Below are 19,887 nucleotides of genomic sequence, written 5' to 3' on the forward strand. Positions count from 1 at the left end.
GGGTGGGGTGGTGATGAACCTTCCAGTTTTTCCTCTTTAACTGTAAACTTCCAGCCTGGGCAGCCCCACACCAGGCCTCTCCTTGTTCAGCTCTGCAGGCCCAGCCTGGCTCTCCATCCCTTCTGCCTTTCAGCAGGCTCCAGAGCTTTGCCAGCACACTCCCACCCTGGGGCCTGTCCTTCTAGAAGCCAGGATTTGGAGTGGGAGACCTTTTTCTCCAGCGCCTTCCTTCCCAGAAGTGCCTGTACACAACACAAAGCTCCTCTCTGAGTTAAAGTTTCACTGCCAGCCACTGGGGAAACCAACGGGCAACAATGAAAGGAACAAACGTTGGCCAGATTCAGTGTTCTCGGCGTGTTTCCTGGTCTAGAGTCCTAACCCTCCTGGGATGGGAACTGAAAGCCTTTCCCTTCTGGAGGGCTGGAGCCCCCAGCCTCTCATTCTAGACGGATGCTAGACAAATCAGCACACCAAATTCAGCAGTACACAAAAGGGCCATTGCATCAGGACCAAGCTGGGTTTACACTGGGAGTGCAAGGTTGGTTTAACATCAGAAAATCAATAACCAGTGAAGTAGCCTTCTCAAAAATAAAAACGTCAAATCCACATAAGTCAAGGCTCTAGAGTGCAGTTTACAGGAAACACACAGGTCAGAGGAACATGTTAAATTACACCATGGGAATGCAATCAGCAAAATCCAGACTGTGTGAAACTCCAAAGGATACACTCCCCTCAGCAGCCCCAGATAAACTGCTTTAAAAAAAGGAAGGGGACCAGAATCACAACTAACTGCTGAACAATCATCGACAGGGAGACACTGGAATTCACCAAAAAAGATACCCCACATCCAAAGACAAAGGAGAAGCCACAATGAGATGCTAGGAGGGGTGCAATCACAATAAAATCAAATCCCGTAAGTGCTGGGTGGGTGACTCACAAACTGGAGAACACTTATACCACAGAAGTCCACCCACTGGAGTGAAGGTTCTGAGCCCCACGTCAGGCTTCCCAACCTGGGGGTCTGGCAACAGGAGGAGGAATTCCCAGAGAATCAGACTTTCAAGGCTAGCGCGATTTGATTGCAGGACTTCGACAGGACTGGGGGAAACAGAGACTCCACTCTCGGAGGGCACACACAAAGCAGTGTGCGCATCAGGACCCAGGGGAAGGAGCAGTGACCCCAGGGGAGACTGAACCAGACCTACCTGCTAGTGTTGGAGGGTGTCCTGCAGAGGCAGGCGGTGGCTGTGGCTCACCATGGGGACAAGGACAGTGGCAGCAGAAGTTCTGGGAAGTACTCCCTGGTGTGAGCCCTCCCAGAGTCCGCCATTAGCCCCACCAAAGAGCCCGGGTAGCCTCCAGTGCTGGGTCGCCTCAGGCCAAACAACCAACAGGGAGGGAACCCAGACCTACCCATCAGCAAACAAGCGGATTAAAGTTTTACTGAGCTCTGCCCACCAGAGCAACACCCAGCTCCACCCACCACCAGTCCCTCCCATCAGGAAGCTTGCACAAGCCTCTTAGATAGCCTCATCCACCAGAGGGCAGACAGCAGAAGCAAGAAGAACTACAATTCTGCAGCCTGTGGAAGGAAAACCACATTCACAGAAAGACAGACAAAATGAAAAGGCAGTGGACTTTGTACCAAATGAAGGAACAAGATAAAACCCCAGAAAAAACAACTAAACAAAGTGGAGCTAGGCAACCTTCCAAAAAGAATTCAGAATAATGATCATGAAGATGATCCAGGACCTCAGAAAAAGAATGGAGGCAAAGATCGAGGAGATGCAAGAAGCGTTTAACAAAGACCTAGAAGAATTAACAAACAGAGATAAACAATACAATAACTGAAATGAAAAATACACTAGAAAGAATCAATAGCAGAATAACTGAGGCAGAAGAACGGATAAGTGACCTGGAAGACAGAATGGTGGAATTCACTGCTGCGGAACAGAATAAAGAAAAAAGAATGAAAAGAAATGAAGACAGCCTAAGAAACCTTTGAGACAACATTAAACACAACAACATTCGCATTACAGGGGTCCCAGAAGAAGAGACAGAGAAAGGACCTGAGAAAATATCTGAAGAGATTATAGTTGAAAACTTCCCTAACATGGGAAAGGAAATAGCCAGCCAAGTCCAGGAAGTGAAGAGAGTCCCAGGCAGGATAAGCCCAAGGAGAAACACGCCGACACACAGAATAATCAAATTGACAAAAATTAAAGACAAAGAAAAATTACTGAAAGCAACGAAGGAAAAATGACAAATAACATACAAGGGAACTCCCATAAGGTTAACAGCTGATTTCTCAGCAGAAACTCCACAAGCCAGAAGGGAGTGGCATGATATATTTAAAGTGATGAAAGGGAAGAAACTACAACCAAGATTACTCTACCTGGCAAGGATTTCATTCAGATTTGACAGAGAAATCAAAAGCTTTACAGACAAGCAAAAGCTAAGAGAATTCAGCACCACCAAACCAGCTCTACAACAAATGCTAACGGAACTTCTCTAAGTGGGAAACACAAGAGAAGAAAAGGACCTACAAAAACAAACCCATAACAATTAAGAAAATGATAATAGGAACATACATATGGATAATTACCTTAAACGTGAATGGATTAAATGCTCCAACCAAAAGACACAGGCTCGCTGAATGGATACAAAAACAAGACCCATATATATGCTGTCTACAAGAGACACACTTCAGACCTAGGGACACATACAGACTGAAAGTGAGGGGATGGGAAAAGATATTCCATGCAAATGGAAATCAAAAGATAACTGGAGTAGCTACACTCATATCAGATAAAATAGACTTTAAAATAAAGAATGTTACAAGAGACAAGGAAGGACACTACATAATGATCAAGGGATCAATCCAAGAAGAAGATATAACAATTATAAATATATATGCACCCAACATAGGAGCACCTCAATACATAAGGCAACTGCTAACAGCTATAAAAGAGGAAATCGACAGTAACACAATAATAGTGGGGGACTTTAACACCTCACTTACACCAATGGACAGATCACCCAGACAGAAAATTAATAAGGAAACACAAGCTTTAAATGACACAACAGACCAGAGAGATTTAATTGATATTTATAGGACATTCCATCCAAAAACAGATTACACTTTCTTCTCAAGTGCACATGGAACATTCTCCAGGATAGATCACATTTTGGGTCACAAATCAAGCCTCGGTAAATTTAAGAAAATTGAAATCATACCAAGCATCTTTTCCGACCACAATGCTATGAGATTAGAAATCAATTACAGGGAAAAAAACGTAAAAAACACAAACACACGGAGGCTAAACAATACGTTACTAAATAACCAAGAGATCACTGAAGAAATCAAAGAGAAAATAAAAAAATACCTAGAGACAAATTACAAGGAAAACACGACGATCCAAAACCTATGGGATGCAGCAAAAGCAGTTCTAAGAGGGAAGTTTATAGCAATATAAGCCTACCTCAAAAAACAAGAAAAATCTCAAATAAACAATCTAACCTTACACCTAACGGAACTAGAGAAAGAAGAACAAACCAAACCCAAAGTTAGTAGAAGGAAAGAAATCATAGAGATCAGAGCAAAATTATATGAAATAGAAACAAAACAGTAGCAAAGATCAATAAAACTAAAAGATGGTTCTTTGCGAAGATAAACAAAATTGATAAATCTTTAGCCAGACTCATCAAGAAAAAGAGGGAGAGGACTCAAATCAATAAAATTAGGAATGAAAAAGAAGTTAGGGCTTCCCTGGTGGCGCAGTGGTTCAGAATCTGCCTGCCAATGCAGGGGACACGGGTTTGAGCCCTGGTCCGGGAAGATCCCACATGCTGCGGAGCAACTAAGCCCGTGTGCCAAAACTACTGAGCCTGCACTCTAGAGCCCATGAGCCACAACTACTGAAGCCTGCACGCCTAGAGCCCGTGCTCCGCAGCAAGAGCAGCCACCACAATGAGAAGCCTGCGCACCGCAACAGAGTAGCCCCCGCTCACCACAACTAGACAAAGTCCGCGCGCAGTAACAAAGACCCAACATAGCCAAAAAAAAAAAAAAAAAAGAAGTTACAACGGACACCGCAGAAATACAAAGCATCGTTAAGAGACTACTACAAGCAACTCTATGCCAATAAAATGGACAACCTGGAAGAAATGGACAAATTCTTAGAAAGGTATAATCTTCCAAGACTAAACCAGGAAGAAATAGAAAATATAAACAGACCAATCACAAGTAATGAAATTGAACTGTGATTAAAAATCTTCCAACAAACAAAAATCCAGGACCAGATGGCTTCACAGGTGAATTCTATCAAACATTTAGAGAAGAGCTAACACCCATCCTTCTCAAACTCTTCCAAAAAATTGCAGAGGAAGGAACACTCCCGAACTCATTCTATGAGGCCACCATCATCCTGATACTAAAACCAGACAAAGATACTACAAAAAAAGAAAATTACAGACCAATATCACTGATGAATATAGATGCAAAAATCCTCAACAAAATACTAGCAAACAGAATCCAACAACACATTAAAAGGATCATACACCATGATCAAGTGGGATTTATCCCAGGGATGCAAGGATTCTTCAATATACACAAATCAATCAATGTGGTACACCATATTAACAAATTGAAGAAAAAAACATATGATCATCTCAATAGATGCAGAAAAAGCTTTTGACAAAATTCAACACCCATTTATGATAAAAACTCTCCAGAAAGTGGGCATAGAGGGAACCTACCTCAACATAATAAAGGCCATATGCGACAAACCCACAGCAAACGTCATTCTCAATGGTGAAAAACTGAAAGCATTTCCTCTAAGATCAGGAACAAGACAAGGATGTCCACTCTCGCCACTCTTATTCAACATAGTTTTGGAAGTCCTAGCCACGGCAATCAGAGAAGAAAAAGAAATAAAAGGAATACAAATTGGAAAAGAAGAAGTACAACTGTCACTGTTTGCAGATGACATGATACTATACATAGAAAATCCTAAAGATGTCACCAGAAAACTACTAGAGCTAATCAATGAATTTGGTAAAGTTGCAGGATACAAAATTAATGCACAGAAATCTCTTGCATTCCTATACACTAACAATAAAAGATCAGAAAGAGAAATTAAGGAAATAATCCCATTCACCATTGCAACAAAAAGAATAAAATAACTAGGAATAAACCTACCTAGGGAGACAAAAGACCTGTATGCAGAAGACTATAAGACACTGATGAAAGAAATTAAAGATGATACAAACAGATGGAGAGATATTCCATGTTCTTGGACTGGATGAATCAATATTGTGATAACGACTATACTACCCAAAGCAATCTACAGATTCAGTGCAATCCCTATCAAACTACCAATGGCATTTTTTACAGAACTAGAACAAAAAATCTTAAAATTTGTGTGGAGACACAAAAGACCCTGAATAGTCAAAGCAGTCTTGAGGGAAAAAAAACGGAGCTGGAGGAATCAGACTCCCTGACTTCAGACTATACTACAAAGCTACAGCAATGAAGACAATATGGTACTGGCACAAAAACAGAAATATAGATAAATGGAACAGGATAGAAAGCCCAGAGATAAACCCACGCACCTATGGTCAACTAATCAATGATAAAGGAGGCAAGGATATACAATGGAGAAAAGACAGTCTCTTCAATAACTGGTGCTGGGAAAACTGCACAGCTACACGTAGAAGAATGAAATTAGAACACTCCCTAACACCATACACAAAAATAAACTCGGGCTTCCCTGGTGGCGCAGTGGTTGAGAGTCTGCCTGCCAATGCGGGGGACACGGGTTCGAGCCCTGGTCTGGGAGGATCCCACGTGCCGCGGAGCAGCTGGGCCTGTGAGCCACAATTGCTGAGCCTGCACGTCTGGAGCCTGTGCTCCGCAACGGGAGGGGCCGCAATAGTGGGAGGCCCGCGCACCGCGATGAGGAGTGGCCCCCGCTTGACGCAACTAGAGAAAGCCCTCGCACAGAAACGAAGACCCAACACAGCCATAAATAAATAAATAAATAAGTAAACCCAAAGTTTAAAAAAAAAATAAAATAAAATAAAATAAAATAAAAAAATAAACTCAAAATGGATTACAGACCTAAATGTAAGACCAGACACTATAAAACTCTTAAGAGGAAAACATAGGAAGGATACTCTTTGACATAAATCACAGCAAGATCTTTTTTGATCCACCTCCTAGAGTAATGGAAATAAAAACAAAAATAAACAAATGGGACCTAATGAAACTTAAAAGCTTTTGCAAAGCAAAGGAAACTACAAACAAGACGAAAAGACAACACTCAGAATGGGAGAAAATATTTGCAAACGAATCAATGGACAAAGGATTAATCTCCAAAATATATAAACAGCTCATGCAGCTCAATATTAAAAAAACAAACAAGCCAAACCAAAAATGGGCAGAAGACCTAAATAGACATTTCTCCAAAGAAGACAATACAGATGGCCAAGAAGCACATGAAAAGTTGCTCAAAGTCACTAATTATTAGAGAAATGCAAATCAAAACTACAATGAGGTATCACCTCACATCAGTTAGAATGGGCATCATCAGAAAATCTACAAACAACAAATGCTGGAGAGGGTGTGGAGAAAAGGGAACCCTCTTGCCCTGTTGGTAGGAATGTAAATTGATACAGCCACTATGGAGAACAGTATGGAGGGTCCTTAAAAAACTAAAAATAGAATTACCATATGACCCAGCAATCCCACTACTGGGCATATACCCAGAGAAAACCATAATTCAAAAAGACACATGCACCCCAATGTTCATTGCAGCACTATTTACAATAGCCAGGACATGGAAGCAACCTAAATGCCCATCGACAGATGAATGGATAAAGAAGATGTGGTACATATATTCAATGGAATATTACTCAGCCATAAAAAAGGAACAAAACTGGGTCATTTGTAGAGACGTGGTTGGATCTAGAGACTGTCATACAAAGTAAGTCAGAAAGAGAAAAACAAATATCATATATTAACGCATATATGTGGAACCTAGAAAAATGGTACAGATTAACCGGTTTGCAGGGCAGAAATAGATACACAGATGTAGAGAACAAACGTATGGACACCAAGGGGGGAAAGTGGGGGGGGGGGGGGTGGGATGAATTGGGAGATTGGGATTGACATATATACACTAATATGTATAAAACAGATAACTAATAAGAACCTGCTGTATAAAAAATAAATAAAATACAAAAATTCAAAAATTCAAAAAAAAAAAGGAAGGGGATAGAGGCAAACCCTATAGGTTGAAAGAAAACTAAAAGAATATTAATCAGTTGCAATGTGTAGACCTTATTTGGATGCTGATACAAGCAAATTGTAAAAGAAAACATTTATGACATTTCTAAGACAACTGAAGAAATTTGAACATTGGAAATTTGCTGGGATTAAGGAATTATAATATTTTTAGGTGTGACGATGGTATTATGTTTTATATATACATATATACACACACAGGTATATGTATATATTTAAGTCTGTATCTTTTAAAGATACAGACTGAAATACTTACAAATGAAATATGATGTCTGCTATTTGGCATAAAATTATCTGGGAAGGGGGACTGGATTGGGGTAAGGATGAAATAAACAGCCATGAGTGGATAACTGTAGAAGCAGGGTACTGGATACACAGCAATTCTTTATATTCTTCTATCCTTGTACATGTCTTAAATTTCCCATAAGTAACAAAAAAAGAAAATCAATAAATCAAAGTAATTCTCCACATTAACAGAACAAGGGGAAATCATGTAATTGTTTCAATAGGTGAAGAAAAAGCATTTGGTAGCGTTAGAACACTGGACTGAGAGTAGGAAAACATTGATTTCAATCCTGACTCTGCTGTGTGATAGCAGGCAAGTCACTTTACATCTCTGGGTCCCAATTTCCTCACCTTTATGATAATAGAGTTAAATTGCATGGTTTTTAAAGTCCTCCCACCCCAGCTTTGTTTTCCAACTATTTATTGAAAGCCTTTTAAATACTAGAAATATCCATGTTAACCTTAAAATTCAATGACTAGCTCTCTCACCAGTTTCTCATTTATCCTGAGTTTCAATTTCTTCCCACGAGGTTTATTCCAAATCTAAACTTGGGGATTTTGGAGATCATTCTCCTTAATGAAAATGTAAGCAAAACGTGACACCAGTAGTTCCATTATCTGTTATCTGCGAATACTACCTCTCTATGCTGAGGGCCTGTTTCTCTGTTTTGTTCATCTAGAAATTACTAGAAGAAAATTTTTAATTCATTATCCTTTGGATAAAGGAACTATAACATGTATATTCCTTATGTGCAAGCATTATGATCTTGAAATTGTTTAATCTTACTGTAAAAGTAAGTAATTATTGAAAAGTAATTATTCAATCTCATCTGTAAAATGGGGATGATAAAAGCACCTTCTGGACAGAATTTTAGGCTTAAATAAGTTAAAATATGTAAAGTTTTCAGAACAGTGCACGCAAGTGCTTCATAAATGTTTACTATCAGTATAAACGTGAATGGAATTCAGGACTATAAGCAAATATTAATGCATATAATATAACCGTGGTTCCCTAACTTGTGAACTTATTGGACTTGCCCTTAAGAATCCTGATGTTTGGGGCTTCCCTGGTGGCACACTGGTTAAGAACCTGCCTGCCAACGCAGGGGACACAGGTTGGAGCCCTGGTCCGGGAAGATCTCACATGCCGCGGAGCAACTAAGCCCGTGAGCCACAACTACTGAGCCTGCGCTCCAGAGCCCGCGAGCCCCAGCTACTGAAGCCCGCGCGCCTACAGCCTGTGCTCTGCAACAAGAGAAGCCACCGCAATGAGAAGCCCGCGCACTGCAACCAAGAGTAGCCCCCGCTCGCCGCAACTAGAGAAAGTCCGCACGCAGCAATGAAGACCCAATGTAGCCAAAAATTAAAAAATTAAAAAAAAAAAAAAAAAAAAGAATCCTGATGTTTGGACTTCCCTGGTGGCACAGTGGTTAAGAATCCGCCTGCCAATGCAGGGGTCACGGGTTCGAGCCCTGGTCTGGGAAGATCCCACATGCTGCGAAACAACGAAGTCTGTGTGCCACAACTACTGAGCCCGTGTGCCACAATTACTGAAGCCCGCAGTCCTAGAGCCCGTGCTCCACAATAAGAGAAGCCACCACAATGAGAAGCCCGCGCACCGCAACAAAGAGTAGCCCCCGCTCGCAGCAACTAGAGAAAGCCCACGCGCAGCAACAAAGACCCAACACAGCCAGAAATAAATAAATAATTAAAAACAAAAACAAAAACAAAACAGTAGCCAGGGAATTCCCTGGCCGTCCAGTGGTTAGGACTCTGCGCTTTCACTGCTGAGGGCCCAGGTTTAATCCCTGGTCAAGGAACTAATATCCCGCAAGCTGTATACAGCACGGCCAAAAAATAAATAATAATAATAATAATATAAACTGGTAGCCACAGATTAGAGAGGGAAATAAATTGTGTAGGTCCTAAAAGCAGGTCTCCGTAACGCAAGCGAAGAACAAAGAATGAGAAAATACATAGGGTGAACTAGAAATACAGGATTAAAATATATCTCTTTAAATAAAGAAAACAAAAGGTTTAGGACCTGTGACTTTTAAGAAGACCTTAAAGAATATTTAAAATCACAGCCTGAAAGACAACAATCTCTCTCTGCTGCAGGAATTTAATTACCTGGAGAACCGGCTGTGTGCTCAGGAAGCACACAAAGATGGGGCCAAACACATAGGAAACACAAATTGCCCTGAGGAAAGAACTGTTCTTTCACGTCCCATCCAAAACCTAGCGTAATGGGGAACACATTCTAAAAAACAACAGCAGCAGCACAAGTCGTAAGGCTAGAACGGGGAAGGTCTGACTCATGGGTCAGCTGCTCCACTTTCAGCCGCATCAGAGTCATTGCCTTCACGGGTGTAGGCAGTCCAACAGCTACGCAGCACCGCCTTCCTTGTCACTTGGACTGCAAAAGGCAGAGAGGTCTCATCTCAAGGATCAGACCCACAGTAAGACTTACTTTAACAAAAGGCTGTATGTCAACAGAGAAAGCCCTGTGTGGGTGCTGTTCTTTTTTCCAGCACTTGTTCACAAAAGAAGTTGGGCTAAGTCCTCACCCTGGGGGCAGTTGTTGGCTGATGTTGTTTGCCCTCCCAGAGCATTTTCAGATACCTGTTGAGTATCTTTCTGCCCAAACACTGAGATGCTGGTGGGTTTCTATGTTCTAGGAATAGAAGTCAGGGCTGCGGCCACTGTATGAGGGAACTGAGCCAGAGGCTTGGGGTCTAGGTGCCCAGTTGCCCTGGTAACTCCCTGTTTAAACTGTAAACCAGACAGAACTTCAAAGCTGCATTTATAAAAGCATGCTAATAGCAACAGACCAAAATAAATGAAAATTTACAGGCAGGCACGTTTTGGAATTCTTAATAGGCTCTTCTTATCCTTCTTTAATTATCGTTTAAAGGACGCTTGCCAGCCTCGCTCCTTAGCCTGTTGGCAAATGAAACGTTAGTTTTTGTATGCTTTTTTTTTCGGAGGGGGGGGGGGCGGGCTGCACCGCGCGGCATGCGGAACTTCCCCCGACCAGGGATAGAACTCGCATCCTCTGCAGTGGAAGCGCGGAGTCTTACTCACTGGACCGCCAGGGAGGTCCAGTATTTTTAGGCTTCGTTTAAATATTCTATCTGCAGCCTATTCCACACCGTTAGTCTATATTTTCATGTGACAGTTGCAATGAAGGCCACCGGCTCCCTCAAACAAAACATCCTTCCCCAAAGCAGTGCAATTTATAAAAACTGCTCGCCGCTTTGCTGCTAAAGATATTCATCTTTGTGAATCTTTGGTCAGTAAAACGCATATATGCACACACAGTTTCCAAACCAGAAAAAGCGTTCAACGTGAAGTCCTACAAAATATGACGACAGTTTGTCATCACTTGACGAAAAGCACTAATAATTTGAACGAAGCCAAGCGCGCGCGAAAACACACACACACACACACACGCTGTGCTTATCAACAGCTCTTTAAATGTAAAGACTAATTATCCTCGACAAGAAATAAGGTACGTATAAACTTCCTAGCTGACTCTGCTCTACTTAACAGAAGTTTTGTCAACAGCCCCGGGGTGGCGGCGTCGCAGGACACTTGGCGACTCCGGGGCCTCCCCACTCTCCACCCGCCCGTCCCCCCACGCCGCGTACGCTGCTCCGCGCCAGGCCCTGGCCAGCTCGGGGACCCTGCTCCCGGGTAGCTCAGCCGAGGCCGCCAGTGCGGCAACGCAGGTGAGCGCCCACGTGTGTCCCTGAGGGGCGCGGCTCGGGTCTGTCGCCCCTCGCGGTCACTCCCGGCCCAACCTCTCCGGGAACCGCACTCACCCGGCTCGGCGCGGCATCCCTGCGCTCACCGCCGCGCTCGGGAGCGAGCTGGCAGCCGCCGCTGGAGAAGGCGCGGCAGAGACGAAGCAGGGCCCTCCTCGGGGGTCGCAAGGCCGCCATGGCTGCCGTCCGGCGGCCCCCGCGACACACAGCGGAGTCGCGACGGCGCGAGGGGCTGCCTTACGGCACGGTCGCAAAGCCCGCGGGAGGGGACGACTCGGCCGACCGTGAGCTTGCCCGGCATGTGACAGGCTGCGTGGGCGGCCGAACGGCGCGAGCGCGCCCGGGTGGCAGCTCCTCGGGCGCGGGCATTCCAGGGGACTGCGCGAGGCGGCTAGCGGCGGGCTCAGCAAGGGTCGAGGTGCAGCGCGGACGCCGGAGGACTTTTTCCCAGGGCGGGGAGTGTTCGGCCCGGGGGCGGGGCTGCCGGGCCCGGCGACGGCAAGACTGCGGGGCGTTGGTGGCAAAGCGTGCGATGGCGCGGGCGGCGCAGGTGAGCGAGGGCGGAGGCCTCCGCGGGGCGGGTGGGGGCGCGCGGCCTCACCTCGGCGCGGGCTGCCAGCGGAAGACCCCTGTCCCGGGGCGCCGCCCCGCTCCGGCCGGGCCGGAGTTGGCGCCACCCCCGCCCCGGGTCAGACGCGGCCGGGCCTGGTTTCGGAGCCGGGCTCCCCGCAGCCGGCCGGGCCCGAGTTCCCTCCCTTCTCGCCGGCTCCTCTGCCCGGCCGAGCACGGCCGTCCCCTCCCCCCACGGGCCATTGTGAGGTCAGGCCGGCGGGCGCGTCGTGGGGCCCGGGCGAGACGCCCGGAGCGGCCGCTGCGGCCAGTAGCTGCCGCTGCCACCGCCGGCCCCTTCACCGGCTGCCCAGTTCAGACCTAGCCGGGACGGGGAGAGAGATGCAGCTTGGGGCGCAGCTCCGGTGCCGCACCCCGTAAAGGGCCGATCTTCTATCTGACCACTTCAGCCACGGGAAGGCAAGACCAAACCAGCTTAGACCGCTGCTGGGTAAAGTGCTGGGAGGGCTGGGCGAGAGGGGAGGAAACAGTCGAGGCAGCCTGCTCTTCTGGGCTTCCAGAGGCGTGTTCTGGGCTCGGCCACCCACAGGGGATTAGTTTCGGTTGAGCATCCATCCCCCTCCCGTGAAAGAGCGTAAAAAAAAAAAAAAAAAAAAAAAAATGCGTTAAACCCTTCTGGACCCTTAACGGGAGGCTGGTGAATGAATTAGTCATAGTTGTCTCATTCTCGTGGGGTGTGTTTTGGAGGAGGAGAGGAGCACGATAGGACCTAGGGGGTACTAGGCCTCCGAAGCCCAAGGTGGTGCCTTTAACATAACCCAGTCGCCTTCCCTGTGGAATTTTATCCCTGTGCAGGGAGGATTTGTGAGGTATGAAAAGGGTGGGGCGAGAAACAGGGTATTTTTACACAAGTGCTTAAAGGGTGGAGAGGAAGTAGAAGCGGGGACTTTTGGGAGTGTCTGCGAACCCCTGGTGTTGGTTTCAGTGGCTCAGCTTCTTTTGTTTAGTTCCTTTTCGGGAAACTAGGCATAGCACTTTGGTCTGGTCGGGGTGCTTCAGTGTACCCATGACGTCTGGAAGGTTAGAAGAGCTGCTGTTGTACATTCCACAGAGGTGCCCTGCTCTTGCCAAAAACCAGCTTCCAGTGTTAAGACCTAAGGTACTTGTGCTTTCTCCAAGCTGATAGTTCAACCTCATGGCATACTTATGAAGGCATATGCCGTTTTCTTTGATGACTGAGGAAACTCTGAATTTCCCAGGCCCAGAGCTCCGGCTCACATTCCCCACTGCAGTAACCCCGGTCTCAATCACTGCCACGTTTAGGTTATTTTCAGGAGAGGGAGTTGATTAGTCACTCAAGTGTGACTGTCCTTGGGATCGCCATAACAAGCCGTATTTCTTAAGCATATCTTTTTAGAATGAATTAATATATGATCACCATTCTGCAGGCTTTGTGGCGTAATAAGTTATGTTTGTCATCTTTCAGTGCTTGTGAAACTGAACACAACAAAAGTATGGAGATGGGAAACCAACACCCTTCTATTACTAGGCTTCAGGAAATCCAAAAGGAGGTAAAAAGCATAGAGCAGCAAGTAATTGGTTTCAGCGGTCTGTCAGACGACAAGAATTACAAGAAACTGGAGAGGGTTCTAACAAAACAACTTTTTGAAATAGACTCGGTAGATACTGAAGGAAAAGGAGATATTCAGCAAGCTAGGAAGAGGGCGGCACAAGAAACAGAGCATCTTCTCAAAGAGTTGGAGCAGAATGCAAACCACCCACACCGGATTGAAATACAGACCATTTTTAAAGAAGCCCAGTCCCTGGTGAAAGAGAAGATTGTGCCGTTTTATAGTGGAGGCAACTGCGTAACTGATGAGTTTGAAGAAGGCATCCAGGATGTCATTTTGAGGCTGACGCACGTTAAAACTGGAGGCAAGATCTCCTTGCGGAAAGCACGGTATCACACTTTAACCAAAATCTGTGCAGTGCAAGAGATTATCGAGGACTGCATGAAAAAGCAGCCTTCCCTGCCGCTTTCTGAGGACGCGCATCCCTCAGTTGCCAAAATTAACTCTGTGATGTGTGACGTGAACAAGGCCAGAGGCACTCTGATTGCCCTTCTTATGGGAGTGAACAGTAATGAGACTTGCAAGCACTTATCTTGTGTGCTCTCGGGGCTGATGGCTGATCTGGATGCTTTAGACGTGTGCGGGCACACAGAAATCAGAAATTACCGGAAGGAGGTCGTGGAAGATATCAACCAGTTATTGAGGTACTTGGATCTAGAAGAGGAAGCAGATACCACTCATGCGTTTGACCTGGGGCAGAATCATTCCATTTTAAAAATAGAAAAGGTCCTCAAGAGAATGAGAGAAATAAAAAACGAACTTCTTCAAGCACAGAATCCTTCAGAATTGTACCTGAGCTCCAAAACAGAACTGCAGGGTTTGATTGGACAGTTGGATGAGGTAAGTCTTGAAAAAAACCCCTGCATCCGGGAAGCCAGGAGAAGAGCGGTGATTGAAGTTCAGACCCTCATCACTTACGTCGACTTGAAGGAAGCCCTTGAGAAAAGACAGCTGTTTGTGTGCGAGGAGTACCCCGCACACAAAGCGGTCTGGAACGTCCTGGGAAACTTGTCAGAGATCCAGGGGGAAGTTCTCTCATTTGATGGCAGCCGAAATGATAAGAACTACATCCGGCTGGAAGAGCTGCTCACCAAGCAGCTGCTTGCCCTGGACGCCGTTGACCCGCAGGGAGAGGAGAAGTGTAAGGCTGCCCGGAAACAGGCAGTGAAGCTTGCACAGAATATTCTCAGCTATCTCGACTTGAAATCCGATGAATGGGAGTACTAAAACGCCAGAGAGCCCATGGTTGATCATTCTTATTTTGCACTTTATATATGTGTCTGTGTATTTATAGAGAGCTTTCAGTTTGTTGAGCCTGCATGTGATTTATACATGCATACGTCAATCTCAGTATTTATGATTTAAGCAAATTATATTCAGTATCTCTGCTGCTTTTGATGTTGAAAAACAAATATTACAACGTACTAACTTTTCCATTTGGATCACTATGTTGTGGTGTGGTTTTTTTTGTTTTTTTTTTTTTAAATCAGAAAATGGAATAGGGGCAGCTTTTAAAACAGTTTTAATGGGTTGTTCAAGCATTAAAATGCAGATATTTCAGAATCTAGAAATAGACATAACCTTACATAATAAATACCAGGACAATTATGAGGAAGGGGGAAATTTTTGGTTAAGTAGAAGTAAGGTCCAAGCCCAAACGCAGTACAATGATATGTTTTATTATGCTAAATAAAGCAGAAGGATTTTTTTCATTTACAAAACCCAATTGGTCCCACCCAATCTAATAGGGTGGGAGTTTCTTTGTTTTTTTGGATGGTGGGTTCTTTCATAAACATTTTTTGTTTGAAATACAGTGTATTTTCTCCTGTACTCTGCATTTAGAGGGGGAGTCTTATTTTTGTGTGTGACATAAGAAAATTATGAAAATGAATAGCAAAAACACCTTTGAGACTGCATTGAAGAAGGGATAAAACACCAGCTAATACCTTCAAGTTGTTTTTGTTTGTAAAATCTAAACTTACAATTTCCCTTAGAAATTACTAAGGATGGGAACATTTAAATGAAGTTAATGGACCTTTTATAAAAAAAGGAAACACCCACACCCATAGTAAGATAATGAAAAGTGTAAATTACCAATTATCAGGTTATGCTAAAATAAGCAAAAATGTCTGCATGTAGCACGTAATGGGCTTCTTCTGTCGTTCAAGGCATAAGGGACAAACTTGTTAAACATTCCCAATGCTGTTTTATAGTGTATGAGAGCAGAAGCTGTCGGCAGCCCTGCAGGACCAGCTCTTTGAAGCTTGTTCAGAGGAAGCGAGCGTCAGCTCCCTGCACCTGCAGACGTTGGGCACCAACCTGCTGCATTCCTTAGCTCATGTTATTGGCACATGGATGTTTCTCTAGTGCCTGAAAGGGCCAGTAAAGTCTGTCAGTGCAGGAAATTTTTTTCTTCTGCTAAAGGGTGTACATATTTCTGTACATACTTTTTGAGGATCCAAGTTTACCAGTTGCCTGTTAATGTGAACAGAAGAATTTCCCAGAGTTCTGAAGTGCCTTGATAACTTGCTGCCCCAGTATTATAACTAACAAACAGACTACTCTGTAGTCAGCTCTCACAAAATAATCGTATTAGAGTACATCTTTTGAGCTCTATAGTAATTTGTTATTTTCTTTCAGAGATAATAATTTGATAACTTTGGAAACAGCTAAGAATAAAATGGATAAAGGAATAGCCCTAAATACCTAAAAGATTATAAATGTGTAGCCCTAAAAAATTTTCACTTTGTCTCAGTACTGCCCAATAATTAACAGCCCTTGATATGTCTTTCCTACTAGAAATGTTCTAGATTCATTGGACAGTGGGGTCAAAGGGCAATCGGAGGTCTTTGGGCCGTGAGCCTTCCACCTGCACGGCCAGCGGGCTTTCAGTGCAGCTTACTGGTAGCTCATGCTGACCAAGGTCGTTTCGGGATTGCTATTCTGGGTCATAATTTTAGGGTGCTCTTAAAAACTTGAGGAGTTTTTAAGTTCGAGCACTGTTGGCATTATATCACTGGGCAATCAAGGCTGTACTCTATAACTCACTTCAGACGTCCTCACATCCTGCACCAGGCCCCACTACTTCACGTTAATTTCAGATTTGAAAGTTAAATGTTAACCTGTCCTTTCGGAGTATCCATTGTTGTTTGAAAGCAGGTCTTCCCCTAGCATTCATTTCCAGCAGTGTTTTCCATAACTCGCAGAGATGCTCAAACTGCTGATCTTTTGCACATCGGGGGTGAGTATAGGATAGTGAGCCCATCCACAGTCATGTTGGATTTCTCACGGGGATTATTTTGGTCATTGAAATAATCAAATGAGCCTTGAGTGCTGAGGAGTGACGCTCCCTGTCTTCAGTCTGTTCTAGTTCCCTGTACCTGATGATTCGGTTCCCATAATGAGCCCTAGTGATACTGGCTTTAGCTGCTACTGTCCCTCGTTGGGAGGCATGTGTGTTAATGTGGGCTGCTGCATGTATTTTGGGTTCATCACTTTGTATTGTATTTTTATGATCTTACATGAAGAGAATCTGTACTGGAAGTAAAACCTACCCCCTAAAAATGTTTGGCCTTGGGTCTGCATTAAACTGTATAATCCATGTTCACGAAAAATTGGCTGGGAATGTTTGCTTTCTTTACCTCCCATTCAGTCAGCATTGCTTTCAGGTCATTCTTTATCCAAACAGATTAATCAGCCTACTGTGAAGTAGTTATGAAAATAAACATGATGACTGTGTCTACTAAGTACAATTTAACGCTTTATTTTGCTAAACTGCCTGGGTATAATATATTTGACATAATTTAGTATATTTGAAAAGTTTAACCAGTTTTTCTGATTTGTTTTACTTGGCCAGTTTTTAATCTGGTTTTGGAGGGTCGAAGCTTATCCTGTTCACACAGGTTTTTTGTTTGTTTGTTTGTTTTTTTAAATTTTATTTATTTATTTATGGCTGTGTTGGGTCTTCGTTTCTGTGCGAGGGCTTTCTCTAGTTGCAGCAATTGGGGGCCACTCCTCATCACGGTGCGCGGGCCTCTCACTATCGCGGCCTCTCTTGTTGCGGAGCACAGGCTTCAGACGCGCAGGCTCAGCAATTGTGGCCCACGGGCCCAGTTGCTCTGCGGCATGTGGGATCTTCCCAGACCCGGGCTCGAACCCGTGTCCTCTGCATTGGCAGGCAGATTCTCAACCACTGTGCCACCAGGGAAGCCCTCACACAGGTTTTTTTAAGCAAAGCTTTTTAGCTTTAAACTCATGCAGTGTTTTTCTCAAGAATCATTGGAGAACAATTTGCCACACTGATCTTCATGTGTAATTCAGGTGTGTCATCCCAGCGTGTTGGTTCCTGTCCCCGCCCCATGAACTGTGTGACTACTGTAATACCGTGTCTTAAATCAGTATTATTTTGAGATAGACACACTAGTATACCCTTAATTATTGATGAAGTAAAAAATCTCTTAGCTTCTCTTTGTGGTGGAGAAAGGACGTGAGTCTGAGGTGTGAGTCCTGTTGTCATGTTTTCACCTTTGGGTACTGTCTGACTTGGATGCCCCGGAGCAGGCCAGGCCCGGGGGAGGGCTCCTTGGCTCCAGTCGGGGGCAGTGACGTGCACAGATGGGGATCCAGTGGTGGGGGAAGGGGTACCTGTTCCCCCGTAAACAACCCAGGCAGTGGGGGGCCAGGGAACCTGGAGCAGATGTGGCCTCACGCGCTGCTTCCCTGGGGAGGGTGCCCGCGGGCCAAGCGCACAGGAGCTGCCCTTACTCGCAGGAGGGGAAACTCGAGGCGTTCTGGAAAGGTCCTCTCCCCGGAGGAAAGGTTTGAGGTAAGGTGTTGTGCTGTTGAAGCTCATCTTCTTAACGGAGATGTTTTTCTGGCCATTTGAGAGTCTCGTGCTCTGCGCCTGAGCTAGCCGGGCGGCCGTGCATCTCTGACCATCTAGCCCTTCCAGCGTTCCCAAAATGCTCTGCTCTGCCTCGGGCTCCCTCACCCACCTCGCAGCTCACCCTCGCTTTGGCAGCTGTCTGTCTAAATCCATTACAACCCATTACGTGGTGGCAGCAACTGGTTTTGCCTTTTCCCCGCCTCCTCCTACAGGCCCTCTTCTGTCTTCTCTGCCTGCGTGTTCCTCCCGGTGATCCAAGTGGAGAAGCAGCGCGGCCAGCCCCGCCGTGCAGGTGTGTGATGTGTAATAGGCCAGACGCCAGGAGAAACAAATCGTACAGGTTAAAAAGACAGGAAATTTGACATTTTTAATTCTCTGCCACCCGCCAAGATGCGCTCTGCCCCGTTAGACTTGGGTTACTTACGCATGTTAGAAACTGTTCTCAAGGACTTCCCTGGTGGTGCAGTGGTTAAGAATCCGCCTGCCAATGGAGGGGACACGGGTTTGAGCCCTGATCCGGGAAGATCCCACATGCCGCGGAGCAACTAAGCCCGTGAGCCACAACTACTGAAGCCCATGCGCCTAGAGCCCGTGCTCCGCAACAAGAGAAGCCACCGCAATGAGAAGCCCGTGCACTGCAACGTAGAGTAGCCTCCACTCGACACAACTAGAGAAAGCCCGCGCGCAGCAACAAAGACCCAACGCAGCCAAAAATAAATAAATAAATAAATAAAATTTTAAAAAAAAACTGTTCTCAAGCTCTTGCTGTGTGCTCGGTGCTCGGGTTGGGAAATGTCCATCCTATTGTGTCTCAACCAGCGTGGAGGTGGTAAAGGACACGGTTGTCCCACATCTGTCTCAGGCATAAACTCCAGGATGTCAGGAAAGCAGGGCAGGTGCTCCGTGAGCGCCGGAGAGAGACCGTGGGTGCCATGGGCCAGGGAGGCTGAGGGACAGGGCTCAGGGACCCCCCGAGGCTGGTCAGGAACAAGACAGGAGAAACCCCAGCGCAGGGCAGCGATGTCGCACAGGGGCTGAGCAGCACAGCACTGGCAAACTTGGTTCTTACTTCCAGGGCGCAGAAGCGCTAACTGGAGGGCGAGCGAGGCCCGCATCGGGACCCGGATGCAGGTCAGTGGGTGCCCCGCTGTCAGAGTGTGTCTGATGCGGGGCGGGGGGGTGTCCTACGTTGCTTCCGCTATCATTTAAACATTTTTCAAGCCATCGTTGAGTGAACCTTCCTGCGTGCCAGGCACTGGGCGAAACGTCTCGTGCATGTTAAACTCTGGGAACCATTCCACGGCAGGTTTTGGTAAGTGTATTTCACAGATTTGGACTCTACAGCAATCACTTGCCCAAGGCACTGCCCGAGGCCGCATGGCGAACCAGGAGGACAGGGCAGCCCAGTAGGGTACATGCAAACACAGGGTTTACCTGGAGGGT

The 19,887-nt window shown here is 45.5% G+C and overlaps 2 protein-coding genes across 13 annotated transcripts in view; one reads left to right on the forward strand and one right to left on the reverse strand.

Annotated features, from left to right (window-relative positions):
* Positions 1-11,548, reverse strand: part of COA8 (cytochrome c oxidase assembly factor 8) — a 32,460-nt gene extending 20,912 nt beyond the window's left edge. For all 10 annotated transcript variants that reach the window (XR_014260923.1, XR_014260924.1, XM_082451127.1 and 7 more), the window contains exon 1: positions 11,416-11,548. Coding sequence is in view for 8 of the 10 variants with exons in the window: in XM_082451127.1 (XP_082307253.1) it covers positions 11,416-11,535 (120 nt within the window). In the remaining 2 variants the exon portion in view is untranslated. The remainder of the gene's footprint in view (positions 1-11,415) is intronic.
* Positions 11,549-11,776: 228 nt separating this feature from the next.
* Positions 11,777-17,173, forward strand: BAG5 (BAG cochaperone 5). Of its 3 annotated transcripts, none has more exons than XM_082451086.1 (2): positions 11,777-11,908; positions 13,415-17,173. In XM_082451086.1, exon 2 carries the CDS (start codon positions 13,443-13,445, stop codon positions 14,784-14,786), a length of 1,344 nt encoding a protein of 447 aa, XP_082307212.1. In that variant the 5' UTR covers positions 11,777-11,908; positions 13,415-13,442; the 3' UTR covers positions 14,787-17,173. The 3 variants fall into 3 exon arrangements, with proteins under 3 accessions (XP_082307212.1, XP_082307213.1, XP_082307214.1); XM_082451087.1 differs by lacking the exon at positions 11,777-11,908 and adding an exon at positions 12,823-13,087; XM_082451088.1 differs by lacking the exon at positions 11,777-11,908 and adding an exon at positions 13,097-13,320.
* Positions 17,174-19,887: the final 2,714 nt, after the last annotated feature.

Source organism: Balaenoptera physalus (genome assembly GCF_965194825.1).
Source record: "Balaenoptera physalus genome assembly, chromosome: 2".
Lineage (NCBI taxonomy): Eukaryota > Metazoa > Chordata > Mammalia > Artiodactyla > Balaenopteridae > Balaenoptera > Balaenoptera physalus.